Below are 27,233 nucleotides of genomic sequence, written 5' to 3'. Positions count from 1 at the left end.
CTGTCCCTCAGCTTTTCAGCTCAAGCTAAGAGCCACAGAGCCACTTCTGGTTTTCTGGTGATTAACTGGAGATAAAGAGTCTTCTGGACTTTCCTGCCTGAACAGCAATCCTCAGATCTCAGCCTCCTGAGTAGCTAGGATTATAGGTGTGAGCCACTAGCCTTTCCGGCTCCATCATTTTTTCATCATATTAGCGTCCTCTATTTTCAAATACTTATTAGTTTCAGATAAGCATTTCTGTAAAAAGCATACTATATGGATGCAACTTTTACCAATGTTAAGAGCAAACCATCCACACTAACATATCTCATTTTATCTATCATTCACACAAACTTCAGCTTCAAATGAATTTAGTTAGCACCTGAAAATTTCAGAATCATTCACTATAGCAAATTCTTTTTTTTTTTTTTTGGGTCCGGTCGTGGGGCCTGAACTCTGGGCCTGGGCGCTATCCCTCAGCTCTTCAGCTCAAGGCTAGTGCTCTACCACTTGAGCCACAGCGCCACTTCCGGCTTTTTTCTTTTTGCTTATGTGGTGCTGAGGAATCGAACCCAGGGCCTCATGCATGCAAGGCAAGCGCTCTACCACTGAGCCACCTTCCCAGCCCCAACTATAGCAAATTCTTAACTAGGAATAAGATAAAACGTAAAGGTGGTAAAATTACTAAAACTGTATAATGTTTTCTAACCACAATATCCTTAAATTTTAAATCCATAAAACTTAAATCTTGTTAAAATGTTTCATTTGGTTTTATTTATAACAATTTATGGGACTATTACTTTCATAAACTAATCTTAAGTCTATTCAATGACTAAGAATACTAAGTAAAAACAGCACAGCACCAGTGGTTCACACCTGTAATCCTAGCTATTGACGAGGCTGAGATCTGAGGATCAAGGTTCAAAGCCAGCCCGGGCAGGAAAGTCCTGAGACTCTTAACTCCAATAAGCCACCAGAAAACTGAAAGTGGCATGGTGGCTCAAGTGGGAGAGCACTCGCCTTGAGCTAAAGAGCTCAGGGACAGCGCCCAGACCTGGAGTTGAAGACCCATGACTGACCAAAAACAAACAAACAAAAATGAAATAAAAGAAAGGTATTCAGTTAGGCACAGGCCTATTTCACACCTGTACTCCACTGGATTTTTTTTTTTTTTTTGTCAGTTGTAGGGCTTGAACTCTGTGTCTGGGCATTGATGCTTGCACTAACTACTCAGAAGGGTGAGAACAAGATGATCACACAGTTCAAGCATACCCTGAGCAAAAAGATCTTGAGAGCCTAACTTAATAAGAATTGTGTGTTACTGAGAAGCAGTCATACATTCTCACAAAAAAATCAAGTTTTCTACACTATCTGAGTCAACTGATGGTTGTGTATACAGCTCTGAGAGACATCACTAGCACGGCCACTGGTTTTGCTATAAGCAGGAAAGAAAAACATGAGATGACAGACAAAGTCAAGAGAAGAGAAACTAATACTTTAACTGAGAAGTGTATTTAATTCTAAAAAAAAATGTATGTTCACAGGACACTCTATATAAGTCTTATCCTACGTATATACAAATTTTAGGATTTTTTTTTTTTGGGTCCGGTCGTGGGGCCTGAACTATGGGCCTGGGCGCTGTCCCTCAGCTCTTCAGCTTAAGGCTAGAGCTCTACCACTTGAGCCAAAGCGCCACTTCCAGCTTTTTTCTTTTTGCTTATGTGGTGCTGGGGAATCAAACCCAAGGCCTCATGCATGCAAGGCAAGCACTCTACCACTGAGCCACCTTCCCAGCCCCAGGATTTTTTTTTTAAATCCTCAATATCTGCTTCAACTGGAACCAGCACATATGATCTTTTACCAATTTTGAAAAATGTTTTTCTGGCTTGTAACTGTCAACATGCCTCTGTAAACTTTACACATACTTAAGTTTAAAAAAAAAAATCTTACCCAATGTTTTCCGACTTCTTTCCACAGCTGTTCTTCGAGTTTGCTCAAACATTGCTTCCAAGTCAAATGTGCGAGCTTTTTTCCCTAAAATAGGAAGAAGTGGTAGACTATGGTTATCTTAGAAAAAGCTGACAAAAATCTTTAGATATGCAATACTTAACAACTAATGTAAGACTACTCCATTTGCCAATTTTATAACATTCTTCAATATAATCATAAAATACTAAGGAAGAAAGCAGAGATTACAGAGAATTTTTATGACATTTTCATTACTAAGTATTGGCTGAATATTCCTTACCCAAAATGCTTAATACCAAAACAAGCAGATTTCAGAAATGTTTGCATTTGGGAATATTTACACAGATTTTTTTTACTAAAATCCAAAATTTTTAATTAATTTATTGTTATTATAGAGGTGATGTACAGATGGATTAGAATTACATGAGTCAGGTAGTGACTACACTTCCTTTCATAGTGTCTTCTATTCCCTCATTCTCTCAGTCTCTCCCTCCTATATCCAGTAAGCTCCATTGCTGCCCATTTTCACCCTTTTTCCCTTGAGTTCTGTGCCCTCCACCCCACTCTTCTAAAGATGTGAATACACCAGACAAAAGGTAAAGACAGAATCATCAAAAACTAAAAAAAAAAAAAAGTCTTTTATTTCTGTATCTTGGAATTCATTTTATATATATAGATATATATATAGATATATATATTACTTTATATAAATCTGAAGAGGCATTTAGGCATTGTGCCTTTGTGTTTCTCTCCTAAGAGTATCCTCTATTGGTCTCATTGTGTGTATCTAGAATCCTGTGTAATTTGTCATATCCCGGTGCATTTTAGATCTAACTTCCACGTTATCAGAGAGAACATGTGCTGTTTGTCTCTCTGAGCTTGGCTTACCTCATGATTTGTTCTAGTTCCATCCATTTCCCTGCAAATGGCATTTTTTTCTTCCAAATGGATGTATAAAATTCCATTGTATACAGGTACCACATTTTTTGGATCCACTCATCTATTGTGGGGCATCTGGGCTGTTTCCATATCTTGGCTATTGTGAACAGTGTAGCAATGAACATAGATGTGCAGGTTTCCTTATTATATCCTGGCTCATGATGTTCAGGGTAGATACCCAGGAATGGTATGGCTGGGTCACAGGGAAGGTCTATGTTTCATTTATTGAGGAACCTCCAGACGTTTTCTAGAATGATTAGACTAGTTTATATTCCCACAGCAGTAGGGTTCCTTTTTTCCCACATCACCACCAACATTTGTTCTTGTTTGAATTCACAACGTTGGCCAATCTTACTGGGATGAGATGGAATCTCAGAATTGTTTTGATTTACATTTCCTTTATGGCTAGGGATGATGGGCATTTCCTTATGTGTTTCTTTGCCATTCTTACCTCCTCTTCTAAGAAGTGTCTCTTTAGCTCCCTTGTCTATTTAGTGATTGGTCTATTAGGTTTGGAAAGGGTTAGTTTCTTGAGCTCCTTGTAAGTATTGGATATTAGGCTTTTGTCTAATACATTGCTGGTAAAGATCCTTTTCAGTTGTTTGGCTGTCTTTCTAGTTTAGTAATTATGTCCTTAACTGTGCAGAACTCATTTTGATGAGAACTCACTTACTTGTCAATTCTCATCCTAGCTGTTGTGCCCCTGGGACTCTATTCAAGAAGTTTCTACCTATAAATTCTAACATTTCTAACTTTTTTGTTTTTAAGACAATCATTTTGCTATGAGGCCCAGGATGGCTGTGTACTCACAACAACCTTGCCTCAGGCCCCTGAGTTTGATACCAGAATGGTACATAGCTGTCTGAAATTCAAAACTTTTTGAGTCACTCAAAGTTACAAATTCAAGCCCAGCACTGGTGGCTGCCTGTAATCTTAGCTACTCAGGAGGCTGAGATCTGAGGATCCCCATCAAAACCAGCCCCGGCAGGAGTGTATATGAGACTCTTATCTCCAATTAACCACCAGAAAGCCGGAAGTGGCGCTGTGGCTCAAGTGGTAGAGCTCTCACCTTAAGCTGAAGAGGTCTGGGATAGCACCCAGGTCCAGAGTTCAAGCCCCACAACCGAAGGGGGAAAAAAATTACATATCAGATTTTTTTATTTTTGCCAATCCTGGGTCTTGAATTCAGGGCCTGGGCACTGTCTCTGAGCTTCTTTTGCTCAAGGCTAGCACTCTACCAATTGAGCCACAGCACCACTTCCAGCCTTTTCTGTTTATGTGGTACAGAGAAATTGAACCCAGGGCTTTATGCATGCTAGTTAAGCATGCTACCACTAAGCCACATTCCCAATCCCAAATTTATAATGTTTAATTAGTAGTGCTTAAACTGTTCCAGTGACCAACGAACTTCCTTTTTTTCCCAATCAACCTTCTTAACCTTTTCTAATTTATCTAAATCCTCACCCCTTTAAACAACCCTAGTACCTTAACTAAGCAGAACAGAGGATATCCCTACCTTAAGGCCTGAGGCCTGAAAAAATAAAAAGTTCCACTACATGGAACAGGGACTTTGTAGTTTAAAATATGAAGACTACATTAGTTGGCCCATTCTAATCAGAGAACTTATTATAGCAGAAGTCACACAGATTCAGAGCATGAGAACGATTTAAGGCAGCTCAGTTGGTTTGAAACTGAAGGAGGGAAGATGAGAGTAATCCAAGTATCCTAAGGCGCTAAGAGACAGCCAGAAAGAAAAATACCTCACCCTGTAACAAACCGCATTGAGCACAGAGACAGATTCCTTCTCTTGGCTTCTCCATCTCCCATCTCCCTCCTTCTTCCCCCTTCCCCCTCTCTTCTCCCTCCAGGGATCATTTGTAGCAAAAGGACCACCTCTTCGAGGACTCAAAGCAATCAATCCTGGTCTCAAAGTGTCCCCTAAGTGAACTGGCTTCAACAGATAGGCACTGCAGGTAAGAACTACAAGGTTTACGCGCAGCTAGCGCGATGCGGCGCCTAAACCTCGCCAAAGGGTCCACCACTCACCGAACCCCGTGAAGCCCATGGTGACGGCCAGCTGCGGGTCGGGCCCCGACGCGTCCGAACCCGGCACTGTCAAGACAAGGAAAGAGCATCCGTTAGTGCGGCGTCTCGGCTCCGCCACGCACGGCCCGCCCGCGGGGCTCACCTCAAGGAGAACTTACCTTCGCCGGACGCCGGCGGCTCCATGACTCTCGGGAGTGCGGAACGCCCGGCAAAAGCAGTCCACACCACAGCTTCAGCTTCCCGGCAAACCTGAACGGAAGTGTCGCCGCCGAACGTCGGCGTCCCGCCAAGAACGGCGCCCTCCGCGAAAGAAACTGAGGCTTCCGGAAGGGCGCCGCCCTACCGGTTAGGCGGGGAAGTGCTGGCGAGGCCGCCCAGGCCTCCCAATTCAATCCAGTAGAGAGAAAACTAAACTGCATTTTCTCTAAATCCTTGCGTTTTTAAGGAACTTTCTCTGCCAAGGCGATAGTTCTACAATTCTAAAGAGATTTTTCCCTTTTTGTCCTTCTTTATAATGACATTCCCACAGTGTCTACTTATTGAGCTTTTTTTGGTTTGGTTTGGTTTTGCCAGTCCTGGGGCTTGAATTCAGAGCCTACGCACTGTCTGAGCTTCTTTTGCACAAGACTAGCACTCTACCACTTGAGGAACAGCTCCACTTTGGGCTTTCTCTGTTTATGGGTACTGAGGAATGGAACACAGAGCTTCATGCATCCTAGGCAAACACTCTACCAGTAAGACACATTCCCAGCCATAAGTATGTGGGTTTTGGTTTTTTTTCGGTTTCGGTTTTGGTTTTTGTCAGTCTTGGGGCTTGAACTCTGGGCTTGGGCGCTGTCCCTCAGCTCTTCAGCTCCAGGTTAGTGCTCTACCATTTGAGACACAGCACCACTTCTTTATTGAGTATATTTTAAGGAGGAGATTTTGAGAATCTCCAGCACTCTCAGGAGGAAACCAAAAAGACCTGAGTAGCCAAGCTACTAGTCATAAAACTCTCAGTAGCACCTGCCAATAACTAAAGATGGCCACTGACTTAGCAATCAGTTTGTACAGCAAAATATCCAAAACATTTAATTCACAGATCTACTACAATTCCAGTTTATGCTGGTTTTGATTTGTATGTGTCTGTGTGTGCTGTAATAAGCAGGGGGGCCCTGATAATCAGCTTGGCCCGGTGGCCCGGCCCGCTTGGGGGGGAAGAGGGGACAGCGGAGCATCAAGAGGCTGAAATGGTCCCACCAGGTGTGCCCTGGAGGGGCAGAGCATGCCTCGGAAAGGGGGCGGGGTGTGCTGCTGGAGGGGGTGGGGCGTCGAGCCCCACATGGCAAGTGGTCCAGAAGTGATTGGACAATGGACAGCTTGGGGGAGGGACATAAATGGCAGTTGGAAACCGTTTAGACAGATAAAACCGTTAGTCCCATTGGAGTGTGGGAGGGCCGCAGCCTGTATGTAGGCAAAGGGGAGTGGAGAGACAGAGAGAGCAGGAGGGGAAAGCCTGCGGGAGCAGAGCAGGGCAGGCCTGTGGAAAGTGGAGAAGCCTGCAGAGAAGAAGGAAAGAAAGGAAGGAAAAGCCTTCCCCTTCGGAGGTTTGGAGCTTTGAGCTTTGGAGGTCTGGGGTTGGAGGTTTGCAGACCGACTGATAACGGTCCCGTGGTGGAGGCTGCTCTTGGTTCTGGGAATCTAGCCCAGGACAAGGTAGCTGCAGGCCCCCCTTCTGGTGTAATAGTGTGAATAAAATTTTTTCTCTCTTTAACCGTGCCTCGATGGATTGTCTCCAGCTTTGGAGGTCCCAATTTGTGCGAGTACTGGGGCTTGAATTCCATGCCTGAGCACCATCCTGCTTTTTCACTCAAGGCTGGCACAGTTACTTGAGCCACAAATCCACTTCTGGCATTTTGCTGGTTAAATGGTGATAAGAGATTCATGGGCTTTCCTGCCAGGCCTGCCTGATTTCAAACCACAATCTTCAGATCTCAGACTCCCGAGTTGCTAGAATTATAGGAGTGAGCCACCGACATTAGGCATATCCTTTGTGAACTTAGGAAAACTAGCAACCTATGTCCTGGTGCCAGTGGCTCATGCGTGTAATCGTAGCTATCAGTGTAATAATCCACGGGGCCCCAGGCCTGCTGGAGGGGCCGTGGCATCAAGAGGCGAGCCTCAGCCCTCCACAGAAGGTCCACAGGACAGACCTCATGGGGCACCTCCAGAGGGGCGTGCCGTGCCACGGAAAGGGGCGGGGTGTGCTATTGGAGGGGGGGTGTTGAGCCCCACATGGTTAGCTGCCTATTGGGATTGGACAGGAGCAGCTTGGGGGAGGAGCATGAATGGGGGTTTGAAACCATTAGTGGGGGAGGGGTGCAGCCTGTCAGGGCATATATAGTGGCCTGCTCAGAGGCCCGGGGAGAGTAGGAGAAAAACCTAGTCCTGAGGGGAGGTTAGGAGAGGTTAGGGGGAAAACAGTCGGGAGGGAGGAGAGCGAGTCCGGAGGACACCTGGACTCCTGAGGAGGGGGGAGTCCGGAGGAGACTGGAGGAGACCAGGATACCAGGAGCAGTCCTGAGGAAAACAGTCTGGAGGTGACTGGGAGTCCTGAGGGGAGGTTGGAGGGAGGTTAGTGCGGAGTTAATGCCGAGGAAGGAGAGTAGTAGGAGTGGAAGAAGAGTCGGCAGGAGGGAAAGCCTGCCAGGGAGGCCTGTGGAGGACAGGGCAAGCCTCGAGAGGAAGCCATTCGGGGCCTCCTCGAGGGGCCATTTGGGGCCTCCTTTGGAGGTCATCCGGGGCCTCCTCTGGAGGCCATTTGGGACCATCCTCCCAGAGCAGAGCAGACCTGTGGAGAGTGGAAAGGCCTGCAGAAGAAGAGGAAGGGAAGAAAGGGAAAAAGCCTTCCCCTTGGACTTTGGAGCTTTGGAGGTCAGAGGTTTGGAGGTTTGCAGACCGACTAGCTGATGGTTTACAGACCAACTACTAAAGGTCAGGGGGTCCGGACTGCCTATTGCAGGCTTGGAGGTTCGGTGGTTGAGGCTGCTCTTGGTTCTGGGTATCTAGCCCAGGACAAGGTAGTCTCAAGACCTCTTTCTGGTGTATTTGTGTAACTAAACTTTTGTCCACTTTTCACTGTCTGTGCCTCAGTGGATTGTCTCTCTCTCTGGAGGTCATAAGTCTCAGGAGACTGAGATCTAAGGATCAAAGTTTGAAGCCACCCGCATGAATACAACTCTGTTGAATCCCAAGCATCAAAACTACAAACAAAAAACAAAACTATTAGCATAACTTCCAAACCTTTTATGGTTTTATCTTTTTATTCTCTACAATACCAGCCTTTTCTTACCTTAAGCTGCTTTAGACATTGGTATACTGAAACATCTCTTCACCAATCTCTATTTTCTTGATTTTACCCTACTAATCACTCGTGTCATAGTAAACTTCATTTATTCTAGTAAATATGTACAGACTTTTCTCCAACTAAGTTAGGTCCCCTTCTATTTGACTAAGTCACTTCAATAGCAAAATGTTTGGCTACATATCAGTCTTCCTTAAATGAGTGAATCAAAGAAGGAAAGCAATTTTAAAGGTAAAAAGTTACTTATGTGCAATATGCTGTTTTCAGACAACAAAGTTTGATTTCATCTCAAGAGATTAACCACAAAAGTCAATGTAGGGCTGGGAAAGTGGCATGCCTGAGGCCCTGGGTTTGATTCCTAGGCACCACATAAGCAAAAAGAAAAAAAGCCGGAAGTGGTGCTGTGGCTCAAGCGGTAGAGCGCTAGCCTTGAACTGAAGAGCTGAGGGACAGCGCCCAGGCCCAGAGTTTGGGCCCCACGACTGTACCCCCCCAAAAAGTCAATGTATACCTTAATAATTAAGTCTAATTCATTTCACATTTACCCAACTATTAATACCAATAGCTCTTACATGAGTATAAATAAGCAGGTATGGGAACAGAACTTTATAAACACAGCTTATCTACTCCATGGCCTAAAGCTCACATTTATTTAATCTCTTCAATGGTCAAAAGTTGTAGATAAATCTTGAGATAATACATTAGTTTTCTTTCTGCCTGTCAGTGGGTTTGAACTCAGGGTTTAGGCGCTGTCCCTGAGCTGTTGTGCTCAAGACTAATTCTTTACCACTTGAGCCACAGTATTTTCTGGCTGCTTGGTGGTTAACTGAGATAATAGTCACCTGGACTTTCTTGCCCGGTCTGGCTTCAAAGCAGTCTTGAGTAGGGAGGATTACAGAACATGTAAATAATTAACTTTTTGCACTACAAAGTACTGGGGGGAGGTAGGAAAATATCAACCAGTAAGAATAAACTACCATAAATATTCAAAAAAAAAAACTACCAAGACATTTTTCTTTTATTGTGAGAATACCGTACAGAGGAGTTACATTTACTTGGGCAAGATAAGACATTTGTTCTTGATAATAGACATGCTTCTTGATAATAAACATGACAATTTCTACTTCACATTATTTTTCTATTTGTATATGACACATTTTCATAATACTTGGGAAGTAAGTATACCAGGGAAACTTCAGTATTCTTGAACAGGAAGTGAATTCATTCAGTAATCAAAATGTAGAAAGCCACTTGAGCCACTTGAGTGGTTCTCATTATGTGATTCTCATTAAGGGTGCCAATCAGATCAAAAAAAATTTTTTTGGGTCCGGTTGTGGGCCTGAACTCTGGGCCTGGGTGCTGTCCTTCAGCTCTTCAGCTCAAGGCTAGTGCTCTACCACTTGAGCCACAGCACCACCTCCGGCTCTTTTCTTTCGCTTATGTGGTGCTGAGGAATCGAACCCAGGGCCTCATGCATGCAAGGCAAGCGCTCTATCACTGAGCCACCTTCCCAGCCCTATTTTCAAAATTATACTAAGAAATCATTTTTTTCACTTGGAATACTTGCACTGATGTTAAACTTACTACCTCAGAAGAGCGAAACAATCCATCAAAGCATAGTAAAAGGTGGACAAAAAGTTTATTTACACTATTTACACCAGAAAGGGATCCTGAGGTCGCAGGACTTGTCCTAGGCTAGATACCCAGAACCAAGAGCAGCCTCAACCACCAAACTTCCAAGCCTCCAATAGGCAGACCCAGTCTCCCCCCACCTTTATTAACTGGTCTACAAACCACCAAATTAGTCGATCTGCAAACCTCTAAACCTCTGACCTCCAAAGCTCCAAAAGAGAAGGCTTTTCCTTTTTTTCCCTTTCTCCTTCTCTGTAGGCCTCTCCACTCTCCACAGGCCTGTTCTGCTCTGCTCCAGGAGGAGCCTCTCCACAGGCCTCTCTAGAGGGAGGTCCCAATGGCCCCTCGAGGAGGCCCCAAATGGCTTACTCCAGCAGCCCCAAATGGCCCCTCGAAGAGGCCCCAAATGGCCTCTCAAGGCTTGCCCTGCCATCCACAGGCCTGCCCTGCCCTGCTCAGCTCCAGCAGGCTTTCCCCTCCTGCCCTCTCTCCCTCCAGTCCTACTACTCTCTTTGCTCACCCTTCCTTCCACAAGACTAGTGGTTTCCCCACTAACCACCTCTGGGCTTCCTAACATGCAGCATATAAATACCTAGATAGGCTGCACCCCTCCCCCACTAATGGTTTCAAACAGTCATTTATGCTCCACCCCCAAGCTTCTCCCTGGCCAATCCCATTAGGCAGCTCAGCATGTGGGGCTCAACGCCCCAACCCCTCCAGCATCACACCCTGCCCCCTAACGGTGGCGTGCCCCGCCCCTTTCTGTGGGCATTGACATCAGCCTTTCAGTGTCCTTCTGTCTGGTGGCCCAGTCTGTGGAGCAGTGAGACTCTCCAATGCCGAACCTCCCTTTCCTTGCCCCTCCCTTTCCTTGCCCCTGGCCTCCAGCAGGCCCAGCCACCGGGTCATGCTGATTATCGGGCCTCCATGGGTTATTACATTAACAAAGCAATGCTGATGTTAAGGATGTTTAAAAGATAAAATACATTAAATACTCCAATGAGGCACATCAAAGTATTCGTTTATCTATGCAAACGGTGTTTTCAAGTATTGGGCAGCACCAGTCCACAAACTATTAAGGGTTTCTTCCAAGGAATATGAAAGGTATTTTAGGATAAAAATGAAAATGAATGAAAATATTTCATTAAAGTGGAACAGTACCTTGTTTGGAACATTTTAGTGAAAAGTTTTTAAAAGTTAGCTGGCAGTTTGATTCGTCAAGTTTAAGGCAGTTCCTGCCTGGAGTAGAGTATGATTACACTGAATTGAGTTTTGGTTTGCTTATGCAAGAACCCATAGCACTGGACATGCCTCCGTCTAGTAGCCTTCCAATTAATCATTTCAACAGTGGGTAAAACTGCTAAAGCCTCATCATAAATCAAGGCAATTACAAGCAAAATGTAGTAGTCACAGCAATCACTTATATATCCTCCACAAGAAAATGTTTTTCTTAAGAAAGTTTTAATAAAGCTCCATTTTTATTAAATATTTACCATTCAAATTTGTCTGATATTCATGAGGCAAAATACTTTCTGAGACATACACATACTTTTTTTCTTATATTTCCAAATCAGATAAAGTACTTCTGATTTATATCAAACTATTGTCGTCATTTTAAAAAAGGCACTTATAATCTGGATTAGATTTTTCATGAAAAAAATATTTTACCTGTAATGTTGGCTTACAAATTTCTGACACACACACATATATATTCTGATTTTTGAAAATCAATAGAAAAACTTTAGCTACTCAAGAAGTTGAGATCTGAGGACATTTTATCACTTTTAGGAAAGCATCAAGTTGTGGCAGAAGATAGTTTTCAAGAAAAACTTGGAAGCCAGATTCCCAATTTTCTGTTCTCTAACCCCAACCACTCAGGAATCTGAGATCTGAGGATGGAGAGTCAAAGCCAGCCTAGAAGAGAAACCCAGAAACTCTTATCTCCAATTATCCAACAAAAAGACAGAGTGGAGCTGTGGTACAGGTGGTAGTGCCAGCCTTGAATGAAAAAGCCAAGCAAGAGCAAATGACCCTGAGTTCAAGTTTCAGTAAAGCCACAAAAAGAAGGGGGAAAATACATTAACTTTGAAAACTTGTAATGCCTACCATAAAGTCTTCCAATACTTAAAAAAAATCTCAATGATGTAGGTAGTGATATTTATGGTATATTTTTTCTATTGCCTGATAAAATGTCAAGATTGGAAGTTATATATAGCTCAGTAAACTTGATCTCCCAAATGATCAAGATATTGTTACAGAACCATGCAAGAATAAAAGACTTGAGTCAAAGAACAAGATGGATTTCAATTTGATAAAGTACAAAAAAGTAAACTAATAAGGGTTGGGAGGGAGGAAATATTTTAGTTGTATAATGTTTACTAGCATTGACAAGGCCCTTGGTTTGATCTGTTTGTGTGCATATGAAACAATTTCATAATAGCTTTGGGGGGGATGTGAAGGGGATTTATTCAATAATCAAAACATAGAAACACTGTGTGTTTCTTGTTACATGGCCTGCAGACCTACTTGAGTGCCCTTGAGCTCAATCTATTTTCTTTTTTTTTTTTGTCGGTCGTGGGGCTTGAACTCTGGGCCTAGGCACTGTCCCAGCTCAAGGCTAGCACTCTACCACTTGAGCTACAGCGCCACTTCTGGTTTTCTGGTGGTTTATTGGAGATAGGAGTCTCACGGTCTCTCCTGCCCGGGCTGGCTTTGATCCGCGATCCTCAGATCTCAGCCTCCTGAGTAGCTAGGATTACAGGCGTGAGCCACCAGCACCCGGCCTCAATCTATTTTCTAAATAATACTTCAACAAGGGAAAAAAATCTGATGTTTTGAATTCCATGGTGTAATTAACTTTAAAAAACTACCACTTGTGAACTTGGTATAGTGGTGCATGCTTCTAATCCTAACGATCAGAATATGGGGGCAGGAAAATTTTCTTGGAGACCTATTGAGCTACAGAGATCTTGTCTTAAAAAAAAACAACAACAAAAAGAAACTATCACTTATAAAGTTTTGGTGCAGTGTCAAGAAGAACAAGCATAAATTCCTCCATTCAAATCCAGTAGTGGCAAAAACAAGTAAAAATACATAGTGTTACCTTTTATTTAAAAAATGTTCCCTTTATTTTTGAGATATGTCCACACAATGTAGTCCAGGCAAGCCTCCAATTCCCATGCTGCCACAGGCTTACATTCTTATGCCAGGTCCTAGTGATACATTTGTTTTACTTGTTCGCTACCTTGAGAGGAACTTTTGTATTAGTTTGATAGTCTCAGCAACAGGCTTTATGGCAGTGTGTTTGACACAAAGTAAATACACAAAAATGAAACAGAAGTCTGGCCTCTGTGCAATGAAACAGGAAAAGTATGAAGTAATTCATCTGTATGCAGCGAATACTGCATTAAACACTTAATATTTCACAGTAATAGTTTACAAAGCCAACAGCAATATGTAAAGAAAGCCTAGTAAATTTTAACTTATTCCACTGTTCACTTGTAACCTGTATGTCATAAGTAAGCTACCAGATCCTAACTAACTACGCAGAAATTTTAGAATACCAAAAGGGCTGGGGGAACAGTGCACGTGGAACGAGCGCACACACACGCACACGCGCGCGCACACACACACACACCACACACACGCACACGCGCGCGCGCACACACACACACACACACACGCACACGCGCGCACACACACAGTGAAGCTAAGAGGACCAAGGTAACCGACGTACGTACTCTGGCTCAACAGCTGGGAGTTGTGGAATTCTAACTTGGGAAGCTCGGGGCCCAGGGCCAGCACGTGCGAAAACCTTCCAGAACCTGCCACACTCCCTCACCCCCACCTCCCGGGTTCTCTTCCCTTCCCGCCCTCCGGTCCTGCCTACCGTCCATCCTATCCCTTAGCTTCCCCCGCATCTCCTAATCTCCCTAGCCTTCCTTACCCTTCCTTTTCCACCCCTTCCATCCTTCCCACGACTACCTCCCCGGTTCCCCGCCCACCAAGCCTCACCTCCAGCTTCGCCCCACCCCTAACGTCCAGAGCCTCAACAACTTCCGCTTTCCCGCTAGCAAAACGGCGGCTTCCCGTCCTCAGACCCGGGAGCCGGAAGTGCGTCTTGACGAGGCGCCGGGACGCTCGTTTGGCGCGCGCGCGCCCTAGGCCGCGGGTTTGAGCTAGCGACTTGGGCTTTCTCACTTTTCTCCTTGCCTTTCAATTATTTCCAGACTCCAGGGTCTCCGACTTCGGAGATGCCGTCGTCTTTGCTGGGCGCAGCAATGACAGCCTCTACATCGGCCGCGTCTCTGCAGGAAGCTCTGGAAAATGCCGGGCGGCTGATCGATCGTCAGTTGCAAGAAGACCGCATGTACCCGGACCTTTCGGAGCTGCTGACGGTGCCTGCCCCAAGTGAGTGATCGGTGCCCGTTGGGTGCCCCTACTTGCTCGGCCGAAAGGATTCTGGCCTGATTTTTCAAATTGGTCTTTATCCCCAGAGTTGACCCCCGGAACCTTCTGAGACGGAGAGCGCAGTTCGTTGCATTTCAAAGAACAACAAACAGCTCCTTTCGCTTCCCCCTCCCCCATGCGCATTTTCATCTTTTTGAACAGATTCTCGGAGCAACAAAGAGGCCAAAATCTAACCCTCATGAGCCTCTCTTGCTGCTGCCAAGTACTGGTCATGTCTCCGCACATTGTTATGTTAGTGCTTGAGTAACATCAAATAGCAAGCGAAGTTAATTTGAAAATCTCCCATGTTTTCTCGAAGATAAGGTTTGTTATATGTAGACAGTATTATATGTAGAAGATTCTGAGAGGTGTTAACATAATCTAGTGGAATAAGGGAAGAGAACGGAGAAATAAGTACAGAGAGGGTAAAGTGATTGTGTTAACGAAAGACCCGGTGACTGCGAAGTAATTCCTTCGAAGGTTTTAGACTATAAACAATTCCTCGAGGCTAAAGGATTTGCATTCTTTGCTAGAGACTGAATCTTTTATGAGATGGAAATCAGAGAAAGGTATAAGAGATATAGATGCTATTTCTGTTTAGCAGGAACCAAAGGACAGGATAATCTGTACAATGGAAATTAAGAAGAACACTAATAATTCGTTAAGAAACTACAGCAGAAATGGTAGAAATAAAGATATTTGCACCTGACAGCTGCTTACAAGTTGGCTTGCTCTGTAAAAGTCTGTTTGTTCATTAGCAACTGTCATCTCACTTTGCCCTCTAAATTTGAAAAAAAGTCGATATATTTTGGTTCTGTTCTTAAGTATATAATCTCTTCTTACACACTTTCTCTTAGAGCTAATCTCTTCCTTCTCTTATGTCCTCAATCCTTTGGTTTTCTTTCTTTCTTTTTTGTCGGTCGTGGGGCTTGAACTCTAGGGCCTGGGCACTGTCCCTGAGCTCTTCAGATCAAGGCTAGCACTCTACCACTTGAGCCACAGCGCCACTTCCAGCCTTTTCTGTTTATGTGGTGCTGAGGAATCAAACCCAGGGCCCCATGCATGCAAGGCAAGTACTCTACCACTGAGCCACCTTCCCAGCCCCCTTTGGTTTTCTTATATTGAATTTAGCATGTGTTCTGAAAGAAGCCCCTGCTTATCATTTCTAGCATGTACTTCTCTGCCTGACAAATTTTCCCAGACTCTGAGTGAAAATCCTTTAGGTTTTCTGAAAGTTTCCTTAATCATTTCCATCCTCACTCAAGTTACTAATTGCACCCTTTGTGTTTCTACTTCCATGTGCAATATTCCATTAAAATTTTTTTAGGTTTAAATGAAATACCCAAAATTTGCCTTTTTTTAGGGGCTGGGAAGGTGGCTCAGTGGTAGAGCGCTTGCCTTGCATGCCTGAGGCCCTGGGTTCTATTCCTCAGCACCACATAAGCAAAAAGAAAAAAAGCCGGAAGTGGCACTGTGGCTCAAGTGGTAGAGTGCTAGCCTTGAGCTGAAGAGCTGAGGGACAGTGCCCAGAGTTCAGGTCTCATGACCGGACCCCCCCCCCCCCCCCCAAAAAAAAAAAAAAAAAAAAAGAACCAATTGATAGAGCAGTTTCCAGGTACTGAGCCATGGCTTAATCAAATCATGCCTAAGAAAGATCCTGTCAAAATTGTTCGATGCCATAAACATATAGAAATCCTAACAGTAAATGGAGAATTACTGTTTTTTAGACAAAGAGAAGGGCCTTTTTATCCAACCCTAAGGTTACTTCACAAATATCCTTTTATCCTGCCACACCAGCAGGTTGACAAAGGAGCCATCAAATTTGTACTCAGTGGAGCAAATACCATGTGTCCAGGCTTAAGTTCTCCTGTAGCTAAGCTTTACCCTGCTGCAGTAGATACCATTGTTGCAATCATGGCAGAAGGAAAACAGCATGCTTTATGTGTTGGAGTTATGAAGATGTCTGCAGAAGATATTGAGAAAGTCAACAAAGGAATTGGCATTGAAAATATCCATTATTTAAATGATGGGCTGTGGCATATGAAAACATATAAATAAGCCTTAGAAGGAAGGCACTTGGGCTAAATATGGATATTGTGCAGTATCTGTGTTTGTGTCTGTGTGATGAATTCAATGAATAGCATGAATCAAACAACTGATTGTGATGAATAAATTCTACAGATTCTAAAAAAAAGAGTCTCATGAACTTTCCTGCCTGGGCTGGCTTTGAACCATGATCCTCAGATCTCAGCCTCCTGAGTAGCTAGGATTACAGGCATGAGCCACCAGTGCCTGGCTAACTGTTCCCTTCTTAATAATGACATTTCTCAGAGCACTTAAAGTCAGACTGGAGCTCCTTTATTCTGTTTATAGTTTTAGGACTATCACATGTGCAAATTTTAAATATTTATTTTTGTGCCTGTGGCTTAAAATGCTTCTCTAAATACAGTTGATGATTTTAAATGTATGCTTGCTTTTTGTAGGCAATCCCACTGTTTCTGGCATGTCAGATATGGATTATCCTTTACAAGGTCCTGGTTTGCTGTCAGTACCCAACCTTCCAGAGATCAGCTCTATCCGAAGAGTTCCTCTCCCACCAGAACTTGTTGAACAGTTTGGCCGTATCCTACTACTTTGTACTTAACTATTTGATAAATGTTAAAAATTGGTATTTTATCATAAATATTGTTTCTGTTTAATTAATGTCTATAATTCACATGAGTCTTATTTAAGATAAATTTAATACCTGAGTAGTTTCTTCTTTTTTTTTTTTTTTTGTGGATTATGGGGCTTAAACTCGGGGCTTGGGTGCTGTTCCTGAGCTTTTTCACTCTCCCACTTTGAGCCACAGTGCCACTTCCAATTTTCTCGTGGTTAATCAGAGATAAGAGTCTCACACGGCTAAGAATGTGGCTTACTGGTAGAGTGCTTGCCTAGCATGCATGAAGCCCTGGGTTCTATTTATATCAGTACCACGAAAGAGAAAAAGATGTAAATGGTGCTGTGGCTCAAGTGATAGAATGCTAGCTTTGAGCAAAAGAAGCTCAGGGACAGGGACAGTGTCCAGGCATGAGTTCAAGCCACAGAACTGTCAAAAAAAAAAGTCTCACAGACTTTGATGCCTAGGCTTGCCTCAAACTGCGATCCTCATACTGGTGCCCAGCTAATTTTATTACTATTATTGTTATAGAGTGAACAAGTCATAGTCGCACATAGACATACTCCCAGCTACATAATTAGACAATTATTCAAGGGGCCTAATCCAGGGTCTTATGTATGCTAGCCAAGACTTTTACCATTGGCTATACTTCCAGCTCCCAGTTTATTATTACTTTTTAATTCTTAACAATTCTTTTAAGTCAAAAGCTACTGAAACAAATTTAAGAAAAATTCTACCTTACATGTATACTACCTCAGATATGCAATGTAACTGCATGATGGGTGTTTTCCCTCCCATCAGCAGAGCTTGGCTTACAATTGACAGTGACATATTTATGTGGAACTATGAGGATGGGTACGTCTGAATTTATATAATTTTTATTGCTTCCTGCAGTTAGTGTTCCTTGAGTACCCTTGAGTTACATTCATTTCACAAATACTATTTTCCCATCCTATATTTCACACTGCTCTGCTAGAAGTAGTTCTGAATAAGAATAGTCCTGCCTAGATGGAACAAGCAGTCCAAAAATTTTATTTATTATGTCTTAGTGAAATCTGCTCCCATAAAATAGGGACTTGACAACTTATGAATCATAGAAATTCACTTTTCACATCTCTGAAGGTTCAGAATCTAAGATCAAGACACTGACAGACATGCTGTCTATTGAGAGCTCATTTATCTTCATATAGCAAAAAGAGCAACAGAGCTCTTTGGAGATCTCTCTTTCAAGGTCATTAATTTACACTCTTGCTCCAGTGCTCCAGCAATTGGATGATGTTACTTGGTTGTCATTGTGCTCATAGCCTAGGTAGTAGAGACATTTGGCATGTGGTACAGCTTTACCTGTTGTTCTTTCTCATTCATGTTTAGACTTAAGTAAGCCTGTGTTCCTGGGTCTTAGTCCTCAGCTAGTTTAGTTTGCATCATAGTTTTCATTATATCCTATATCTAGGTACAATTAATAAAAAGCATAATAAGACCTGTCTTTACATGTATAAAATACTTTTCTTCTATTACTGACAGAGGAGATCTTGCCTATTTTGACGGACTTAGTGAGACTATTCTTGCTGTGGGGCTTGTGAAACCAAAAGCTGGTAAGAAATAAAAATACAAGGATGAAATTAATTTTCTATACACAGAGACTCCAAAATGTTTCAGAACTGAATAGTAATACATGTTAAGTAGTTGAGTTTCCCATTAAAGTTTTTTTACATTTTATTTATTTATTTTTTATTTTTTTTCCAATGAGTTTCTTTTTTTTTAATTTTTTTTTTTATTGTGAGAATACCATACAGAGGAGTTACAATTACATGGTCAAGGTCACATTAAAGTTTTATTCTGAATTGTAAGAAATATATAAAATGATTAGGAACACTTAACTATTCTCAGTAATGATGTATTTGTCTTTTTATTGTATATAATTTTTTTCTGACATTGTTACCCATCTCTCTGTATATAATTCTTAAATTTATTTTTGTTCTTTTTTAATGCTTGTTCTTAATCTATCTAAAGTCTGTATCTTTGCATTTTGTTAGTCTTGATAGCACATGGATGTGAGAACAGCATTCAGAATAAGCCCTAGAGGAGATACAAGCACTGTTTAACTTATAGCATCAACTTTATAATGCCAGATCTAGAGTTACTGACAAGAAGAATGAATTGGTTTAATTTGAAATACATTTTTGAATACTCCTTACTACATGAGGCAATAAGAAAAAAAATTCATCTCATGTCCAGTCCTAAATAAAATTTTTTTTTTTTTTTTTGTGACAGTTGTGGGGCTTGAGTTTGGGGCCTGGGTACTGTCCCTGAACTCTTTTTGCTCAAGGCTAGCAGTCTACCACTTGGCCACAGCACCACTTCTGTTTTTTCTGGAGAAAATTGGAGATAAGAGTCTCATGGACTTCCCTACCTGGGCTGGCTTTTAACTGCAATCCTTAGATCTCTGTCTTCTTAGTAACTAGGATTACAGGCATGACCCACCAGCCATTGGCTGAGAAATTACTTTTTTTTTTTTTTTTTTGCCAGTCCTAGGGCTTACATTCAGGGCCTGGCCACTGTCCCTCTGCTTCTTTTACTCAAGGCTAGCATCTACCATTTGAGCCACTTCCAGCTTTTTCTTACTAGTTAATTGTAGATAAGAGTCTCATGATCTTTCCTGCCTAAGCTGGCTTTGAACTACAATCCTCAGATTCTCAGATTATAGGCGTGAGCCACAAGCACCCAATGAACACTTACTCTTTTAGGACAGAATAATATTCCTATACATGGATATGCCACATTGTTTTAGTCATCTATAAAGAGATTGTGAATAATGCTCCTGAGCACAGATGTACAAATGCAACTATTTTAATAAAATTAATGAATTTTGTATTGTAAAACAGATTTTAAGTAATTAAATGTTGAACTGCTTATTTCTTTCTTTTTTTTTTTTTTTTTTTGGTGGGTTGTGGGGCTTGAACTCTGGACTTGGGCGCTGTCCTTGCACTCTTCAGCTCAAGGCAAGTATTCTACCATGTGAGCCACAGCACCACTTCTGGTTTTCGAGTGGTTTATTGCAGATAAGAGTTTCACAGACTTTCCTGCCTGGGCTGGCTTTGAACCTTGATCCTCAGATCTCAGCCTCCTGAGATTACAGCTAGGATTACAGGCATGAGCCACAGGCGCCCGGCTGAACTGATTATTTCTTTTCTTTCTTTTTTTTTTTTTTTTTTGGCTGGTCATGGGGCCTGAACTCTGGGCCTGGGCACTGTCCCTCAGCTCTTCAGCTCAAGGCTAGCGCTCTACCACTGGAGTTATAGCGCCACTTCCGGCTTTTTCTCCTTATGTGGTGCTGAGGAATCGAACCCCGGGCCTCAGGCATGCAAGGCAAGCGCTCTACCACTGAGCCACCTTCCCAGCCCTGAACTGATTATTTCTTAATGGTGGTTATTTTTGCTACTGTTTACTTAAATGGTCAGACAGTGGTAGTTTAATATTAGAATGACTTATCTAGACTTAGGCATTTCATAAAGTGTCGTTAGTAGTTTGATGATAAAACCATGCCCAAATGCTGGCTGCTTTTCAGAAAGTAATTTTTCCCATGTGTTTGCCTTAGGCATTTTTCAACCTCATGTACGGTACCTCTTAGTATTGGCGACCCCTGTGGATATAGTGATTCTTGGACTCAGCTATGCTAATTTGCAAACAGGTATGGCAACCTACATGTTGTATTTTTCAAAATAACCACATATTGGCCAGTTAGCATTATAATTAAAAGTAAATCTAAAGTATTGAGTTCCAATGGCTAAGTTAATCATTATTTCTACCAAATTCTCAGACTCTACCAAAATTTAATGATTTAGGGTACTTTTTTGGGGTTCTATATGTCAGGTCTCAGGTCTTACACATGTTAGACGAGTATACTACTGTTGAACTATATCCCTGGTAGAAAACACATGCACACATATGCACATATACACACTGTTGGTTCTGACTGATTTTGTGGTATTGGAGATCAGATTCAGACCTTTGCATATCTGAGGCCCAACGCTCTACAGCTAAGCCACCTGTACCCTGTAGCAAAAGTTTTGTATTATACAGTTTTTTTAAAATAATTTTTACTGAGATTAAGTAATTACATAAATTTCACAAATTTCACAGCATTGTGAGCTAGTGATACTTAAAGTCATAAACACATTTTAACCTTCACAAATAGTCATTATCATGGTCTATAAAGTTGGTGAATTCTATGAGCTTTGACAATACAGCTATTTTCTTCCACATTGGGTGATATGTACATTTCTTTCCTTTCGCTTAGTGTCAGCTCTTCTCTCATTCCCTCTCATTCCCGCCCTCCCATGTTGCCCTTGAGTTGTTTAGTTCATTTTCATCAATGTCCAGTGCAGCTGATGGGCCCCTCTGTTGTATATTTTCCCGTTTCCCTCTGATTCTGTGCTTTCCTCCTAGCTTTCCTCAAATGTGCACATCTATCTATCTATCTATATCTATCTATATATATATATATATAAAACATTATGTGGTCAAGAACATGGAGTCATTTAGAAAAGATATGACAAATTAAGTAGAATCCTTTGTTTCTTGAGTCCTGTTTACTTTGTCATATCTCCTTGCATTTTGGATTTAACATCCACATATCAGGGAGACTACGTGTCATTTATTTCTTTGATCTTGGCTTACCTCGTTCAAAATGATTTGTTCTAATTCCATCCATTTCCCTGCAAATGCCATTGTTTTGTCCTTTCTAATGGCTGTATAATATCCATTGTATGTAGGTATCACAATTTTTTGGATCCATTCATCTGTAATGGGACATCTGGGTTGTTTCCATATCTTGATATTGTGAAGAGTGCAGCAGTGAACATGGGGGTGCATGTGTCCTTGTATCCTGGTTACTGTTGCTCATGGCAGATGCCTAGAAATAGTATGGCTAGGTCAGAGGGGAGGTCTATATTTAGCTTTCTGAGGTATCTCCAGACTGCTTTCCAAAGTACATTCCCACCAGCAATGCAGTAGGGTTCCTCTTTCTCCGCACCCCTCCAGCATTTGTTGTTGGCTGAATTTAGAATGTGAATTTACTGCATTCTGACTAGAGTAAGGTGGTATCTCAGGGTTGTTTTTATTTGCATTTCCTTTATGGCCAGGGATGATGAACATTTTCTCATGTGTTTCTTTGCCATTTTTATCTCTTCTTCTGAGAAGTCTCTTTTTAGTTCTCTTGTCCATTTAATGATTGGTTTGTTAGACTTGTGAGGGATTAGTTTCTTGAGTTCCCTGTATAAAATGGATATTAAGCCTTTGTGTGATATATTGCTGGTAAATATTTTTTTTCCCAATTAGTTGGCTGTCTTTCTAGTTTGGTAGCTATGTTGTTACCTGTGCAGAAACCTCTTATTTTAAGGTAGTCCCATTTGTTGAGTCTCTCTACCGTGCTATACAGTTTTAAAAGTAGATAGATATTTTTGAGAGAATTCAGGAATTCAAATATAGAGATAGTAGAAAGAGCATTTTAAACTTTTAAAAGCAGAGCAACTGACTTTTGTATTTTTTCTTTAAAAATAGGTTCTGGAATTCTTAATGACAGTATGTGTGGTGGAATGCAGTTGCTTCCAGATCCTTTATATTCTCTTCCCACGGATAATACTTACCTTTTGACAATAACCTCCACGGATAATGGCAGAATTTTCTTGGCTGGAAAGGATGGCTGTTTATATGAAGTAGCATACCAAGTAAGCCCAAAATTTATAAACACAATTCGTTTTCTTTTTTTTTTTGGTCGGTCGTGGGGCTTGAACTCTGGGCTTGGGCGCTGTCCCTCAGCTCTTCAGCTCAAGGTGAGCACTCTACCACTTGAGCCACAGCGCCACTTCTGGTTTTCCAATGGTTTATTGGAGATAAGAGTCTCACTGACTTTCTTGCCCAGGCTGGCTTGGAACCACAATCCTCAGGTCTCAGCCTCCTGAGTAGCTAGGATTACAGGCATGAGTCACCAGCACCTTTTTTTTTTTTTTAAGCAGTGCTGGAGTTTGAACTCAAGGCCTCATTCTTGCTAGGCTAGCAGCATTCTACCACTTGCACCATACTTCTAGTCCTGTTTATTGCTAGTTATTTGTATAGTATCTCAAAATTCTTCTGCATGGGCTGGCCTTGAATTTGGTCCTTTGGCTCTCAGCCCTCCTAGTAGCTAGAATTGCAGGTAGGAACTTCAGGTACTTGGCTCTTTTTTCCTTTCACTTAACCTAGGCAAAGATAGACTTTTGTTTTAGTTTTCTAAGTATTATAATGTATTCTGATGGAAAAGGTTCTGAATACACAATTTAAACTATCACTATTCTTAAATCTCAAAACAACAAAAGCAAAATAAACCCACCTTTTCTTTTTGTGCCTGTCCTAGGGCTTGAACTCCGGGCCTAACAGTCTTACTTAGCTATTTCCATTGAAGTAAAAGTCTTATATCACATAAGCCACACCTCCACTTGTAGCTTTTCTTTTTTTTGTGCCTGCCCTAAGGCTTGAACTCAGGGCTTGGTCACTGTCCCTGAGCTTTAGATATTTTTTGTTCAAGGCTAGTGCACTACCACTCAGAGCCACAGCTCCACTTCCAGCTTTTTTTTTTTTTTGGTGATTTATTGGAGATAAGAGGCTCCTAACTTTCCTGCCCAGCCTGGCTTTTAACTCTAATACTCATATCTCCTCAGCCTCTTGGTTAGTTAGGATTACAGGTGTGAGCCACTAGTTCCTGGCTTCCACTTCTAGCTTTTTGCTAGTTAATTGGAGATAAGAGTCTCTAAGATTTGTCAGTCCAGGTTATCTTTGAACCAGACCTCAGCCTCCTAAATTTTTTGCTTTTTCTTTTTTTGTTGTTGGTTGTGGGACTTGAACTCTGGACCTGGGCTCTGTCCCTCAGCTCTTCAGCTCAAGGCTAGTGCTCTACCACTTGAGCCACAGTGCCACTTCCGGCTTTTTTTTTTTACTGCTTATGTGGTGCTGAGGAATCGAACCCAGGGCCTCATGCATACAAGGCAAGCACTCTACCACTGAGCTACCTTCCCAGCCCTGAATTTTTTGGTTTTGGTTTTGTTTTTTTTGTGGTGTTTTTATGTGGCTCATACTAAATGAATGCTCTGTAACTGAGCTACATTATCAGTTCAGTCTATCTCATTGTAGCTTATGATACATGTATAAATCTGTGTGTTTGTAAATATTGATAATCATTCATTTGTTTATATATTTAAGTAAGCAAGTATGCTTTTGTAAATTCAAATTTTTATACTATTCATTTTATTTTCACAATTGGCTTTTCATTAACAATGTCTTGCAAGTCTTTCATTGCCAATATTTGATAGGCATTTTGAATAGTCTATCACTTTGTAATCATTGGTATTTAATGACAACTGGAAGATTTAAATAAATAAATATAACAAGGATTTAAATAAATGTTAATAAAATTCTTTTTCTTTTAAGGCAGAAGCAGGTTGGTTTAGCCAAAGATGTAGGAAGATAAACCACTCAAAGAGTTCACTCTCTTTCCTTGTTCCTTCCTTGCTGCAATTCACATTCTCAGAAGATGGTAAGTAGGAAACAAATTTGGCAAATGAAACAAATTTATAGCCCATTCCTGACTTAAGATTTCTTTATTACAATGCTGTCATATTAAATAGCATATATTATATATTCATAAGGTCTCTTACAGGGTAATTGTAGCTGGATTCTGCTGGCTCACATCTGTAATCCTAGTTTCTCAGGAAACTGAGATTTGAAGATTGGGGTTCAATGCCAACCTTGGCAGGAAAGTCCATGAGACTCTTTTTTTTCTTTTTGGTGGTGGGGTTTGGACTCTGGCTTGTGTGTTGTCCTTGAGCTCTTCACCTCAAGGTGAGCACTCCACCATTTGAGCCACAGTACCACTTCCAGTTTTCTGGTGATTAATAATTGGAGATAAGGGGCTGGGAAGGTGGCTCATGGTAGAGCGCTTGTCTTGCATGCATGAAGCCCTGGGTTCGATTCCTCAGCACCACATAAGCAGAAAAAAAAAAAAGCCGGAAGTGGCGCTGTAGCTCAAGTGGTAGAGCGCTAGCCTTGAGCTGAAGAGCTGAGGGACAGCGCCTAGGCCCGAGTTCAGGCCCCACAACCAGACCCCCCCCCCCAAAAAAAAATAATAATTGGAGATAAGAGTCTCATGGACTTTCATGCCTGGGCTGGCTTTGTTATTCATATTTAAACTAAAATCTGTGTGTCTGTGTGTTAGAGTTTAGAAATATCTAGAGGACAGAATAAGTTTAATTTGTAATGTTTTTAACCCTTCAGTATTTGGCATCTTTTGTCTGACCTAAATGCTGCCAGCTGGGTTCTTGTACTAGAGATATCCTAGGTCTTAGCTACCCGGCAAGAGAAATGAAAGCCCCAGAATGCGAAGTCCTAATTCAGCAATTTTAACTTGTTACAAGTAATCATTTGTTTGCTTTGTTAATTCTTTTTTTTCTTTTTCCGTTGTCTTTTAGATCCTATTGTTCAAATTGCAATTGACAATTCCAGAAATATTTTATATACACGATCAGAGAAAGGAGTTATACAGGTAATTACTTGAATTGCACTACCATTTAAGGAAAGAAAGATATCCTATTTTTTGGGGGGGGTGGGGAGGAGTCAAGTTATGGAGACTGAACTCTGGGCCTGGGCGCTGTCCCTCAGCTCTTCAGCTCAAGGCTAGCAATCTACCACTTGAGCCACAGCGCCACTTCTGGCTTTTTTCTTTTTGCTTATGTGGTGCTAAGGAATCGAACCCAGGGCCTCAGGCATGCAAGGCAAGCACTCTACCACTGAGCCACCTTCCCAGCCCAAGACATCCTATTTTAATAAGACTTAATCATTCTTACTTTTTCTATGAACTGTGTGCTTTTTAAAATAATTTTTCTAAGCCATCTAATAGGGTTTCTTTTCATGAAATTTCAAATACAGTAGATCTTTGTTATCCAATATCCGTATATATACATGTAATTGTACAGAGATTGTCATTGAAGTAACAAATACCACAAATACCAGGACACAGCTTAGTAATCTAAAATAAATTACACTTACCTGTATCATATATGTGCCGTAAGTCTGAGCACTCATCCTTTGATATTGTGTGGAGTAGGTTTTGTTCTTGTCACAAAAATAACTATTGTACATATCTGCCTACTAAGTACTATTGTTGTTGTTTTTGATTAGTATATCTTAGTTGTAAGGTTTTATTGTGACATTTCTACACATGTATACAATGTGTCCTAATCAAACCTACTTTCTCTATCACTCCCTTCTTAAAATAATTTGAACAGGTTTCCTGTATTTACATATACAAATCACTTTGACATCATTTTTTTTTTTTTTTTTTGCTGGTCATGGGGCCTTAACTCTGGGTCTGGGCGCTGTCCCTCAGCTCTTCAGCTCAAGGCTAGCACTCTACCACTGGAGCCACAGCGCCACTTCCAGCTTTTTCTGTTTATGTGGTGCTAAGGAATCGATCCCAGGGTCTCATGCTTGCAAGGCATGCACTCTACCGCTGAGCTACCTTCCCAGCCCCTTTGACCTCATTTTTAACCCTGTGTGTTAGCCCTTCTTCCTTCTACTGTTACCCTACCAATTGAGCTTGTTTTATTTTCCTTTCATCCTTTTTTTAATTGTATATTAGTTTCAGTAAGGAATTTTGCCATATTTCAGATGATCATATATTACATTTTGCTCAGAATATTCCTCTCTATTTCTTTCTCTTTCCTTGACTCACCCACTTCCCATTATCAGTTGTTTTCATTGAAATTTCTTTCTTTTTTTTATGTTGGTCATGGAGCCTGTACTCTGGGCCTGGGTACTGTCCTTCAGCTCTTCAGCTCAAGGCTAGCGCTCTACTACTTGAGCCGTAGTACCACTTCTGGCCTTTTCTGCTTATGTGTGCTGAAAAATCAAACCTAGGGCCTCATGCATGCAAGGCAAGCACTGTACCACTGAGCCACCTTCCGAGCTACTTTTTTCTTTTCCCCCCGGTCATGGGGCTTGAACTCTGGGCCTGAGCTCTGTCTTCATACATACTTGCAATGTACTTCAAAATTATTTACCTTTCGTCATTCTTTTTCCCTTTCTCCCTCATTTCCTTAAGTAGTCACATAGTTAAAGTTATGTTCTAAGAGTACGTATGCCTATGTGTGCATATTATATAGTACAATATAAAATTTACATGTTTAT

General features: G+C 41.7%; 3 protein-coding genes across 4 annotated transcripts in view; 2 read left to right on the top strand and 1 right to left on the bottom strand.

Annotated features, from left to right (window-relative positions):
- Window positions 1-5,193, bottom strand: part of Wdr70 (WD repeat domain 70) — a 220,470-nt gene extending 215,277 nt beyond the window's left edge. The window contains exons 1-3 of one of the 2 annotated variants that reach the window (XM_042690611.1): window positions 5,091-5,193; window positions 4,933-4,998; window positions 1,930-2,013 (exon numbers count right to left, since the gene is read on the bottom strand). In XM_042690611.1, the coding sequence (XP_042546545.1) occupies window positions 1,930-2,013; window positions 4,933-4,998; window positions 5,091-5,115 (175 nt within the window). In that variant the 5' untranslated portion in view covers window positions 5,116-5,193. Of the gene's footprint in view, window positions 1-1,929; window positions 2,014-4,932; window positions 4,999-5,090 lie in introns of those variants that run through there. The other variant, XM_042690612.1, reaches the window with a different exon arrangement.
- Window positions 5,194-14,027: 8,834 nt separating this feature from the next.
- Nup155 (nucleoporin 155) overlaps window positions 14,028-27,233 on the top strand; it is a 58,256-nt gene continuing 45,050 nt past the window's right edge. Inside the window, exons 1-8 of the mRNA XM_042690586.1 lie at window positions 14,028-14,317; window positions 16,840-16,977; window positions 17,774-17,870; window positions 18,540-18,610; window positions 20,614-20,706; window positions 22,578-22,744; window positions 24,480-24,585; window positions 25,517-25,590. Coding sequence (XP_042546520.1) covers window positions 14,161-14,317; window positions 16,840-16,977; window positions 17,774-17,870; window positions 18,540-18,610; window positions 20,614-20,706; window positions 22,578-22,744; window positions 24,480-24,585; window positions 25,517-25,590 — 903 coding nt within the window. The 5' untranslated portion in view covers window positions 14,028-14,160. The remainder of the gene's footprint in view (window positions 14,318-16,839; window positions 16,978-17,773; window positions 17,871-18,539; window positions 18,611-20,613; window positions 20,707-22,577; window positions 22,745-24,479; window positions 24,586-25,516; window positions 25,591-27,233) is intronic.
- On the top strand, window positions 15,947-16,518 carry LOC122116978 (malignant T-cell-amplified sequence 1-like). Its single transcript, XM_042690587.1, has one exon. The coding sequence runs from the start codon at window positions 15,998-16,000 to the stop codon at window positions 16,412-16,414; it is 417 nt and encodes a 138-aa protein (XP_042546521.1). The 5' UTR covers window positions 15,947-15,997; the 3' UTR covers window positions 16,415-16,518.

This window comes from Dipodomys spectabilis, unplaced genomic scaffold (genome assembly GCF_019054845.1).
Source record: "Dipodomys spectabilis isolate Male_0828 unplaced genomic scaffold, ASM1905484v1 ptg000138l, whole genome shotgun sequence".
NCBI lineage: Eukaryota > Metazoa > Chordata > Mammalia > Rodentia > Heteromyidae > Dipodomys > Dipodomys spectabilis.
The sequence above is the reverse complement of the archived record's forward strand: the minus strand, read 5'-3'. Positions and strand labels throughout refer to the sequence as shown.

Coding starts and splice junctions, on each gene's coding strand:
- LOC122116978 (XM_042690587.1), top strand. CDS start 15,998: ATGCCTAAGAAAGATCCTGTCAAAATTGTTCGATGCCATAAACATATA.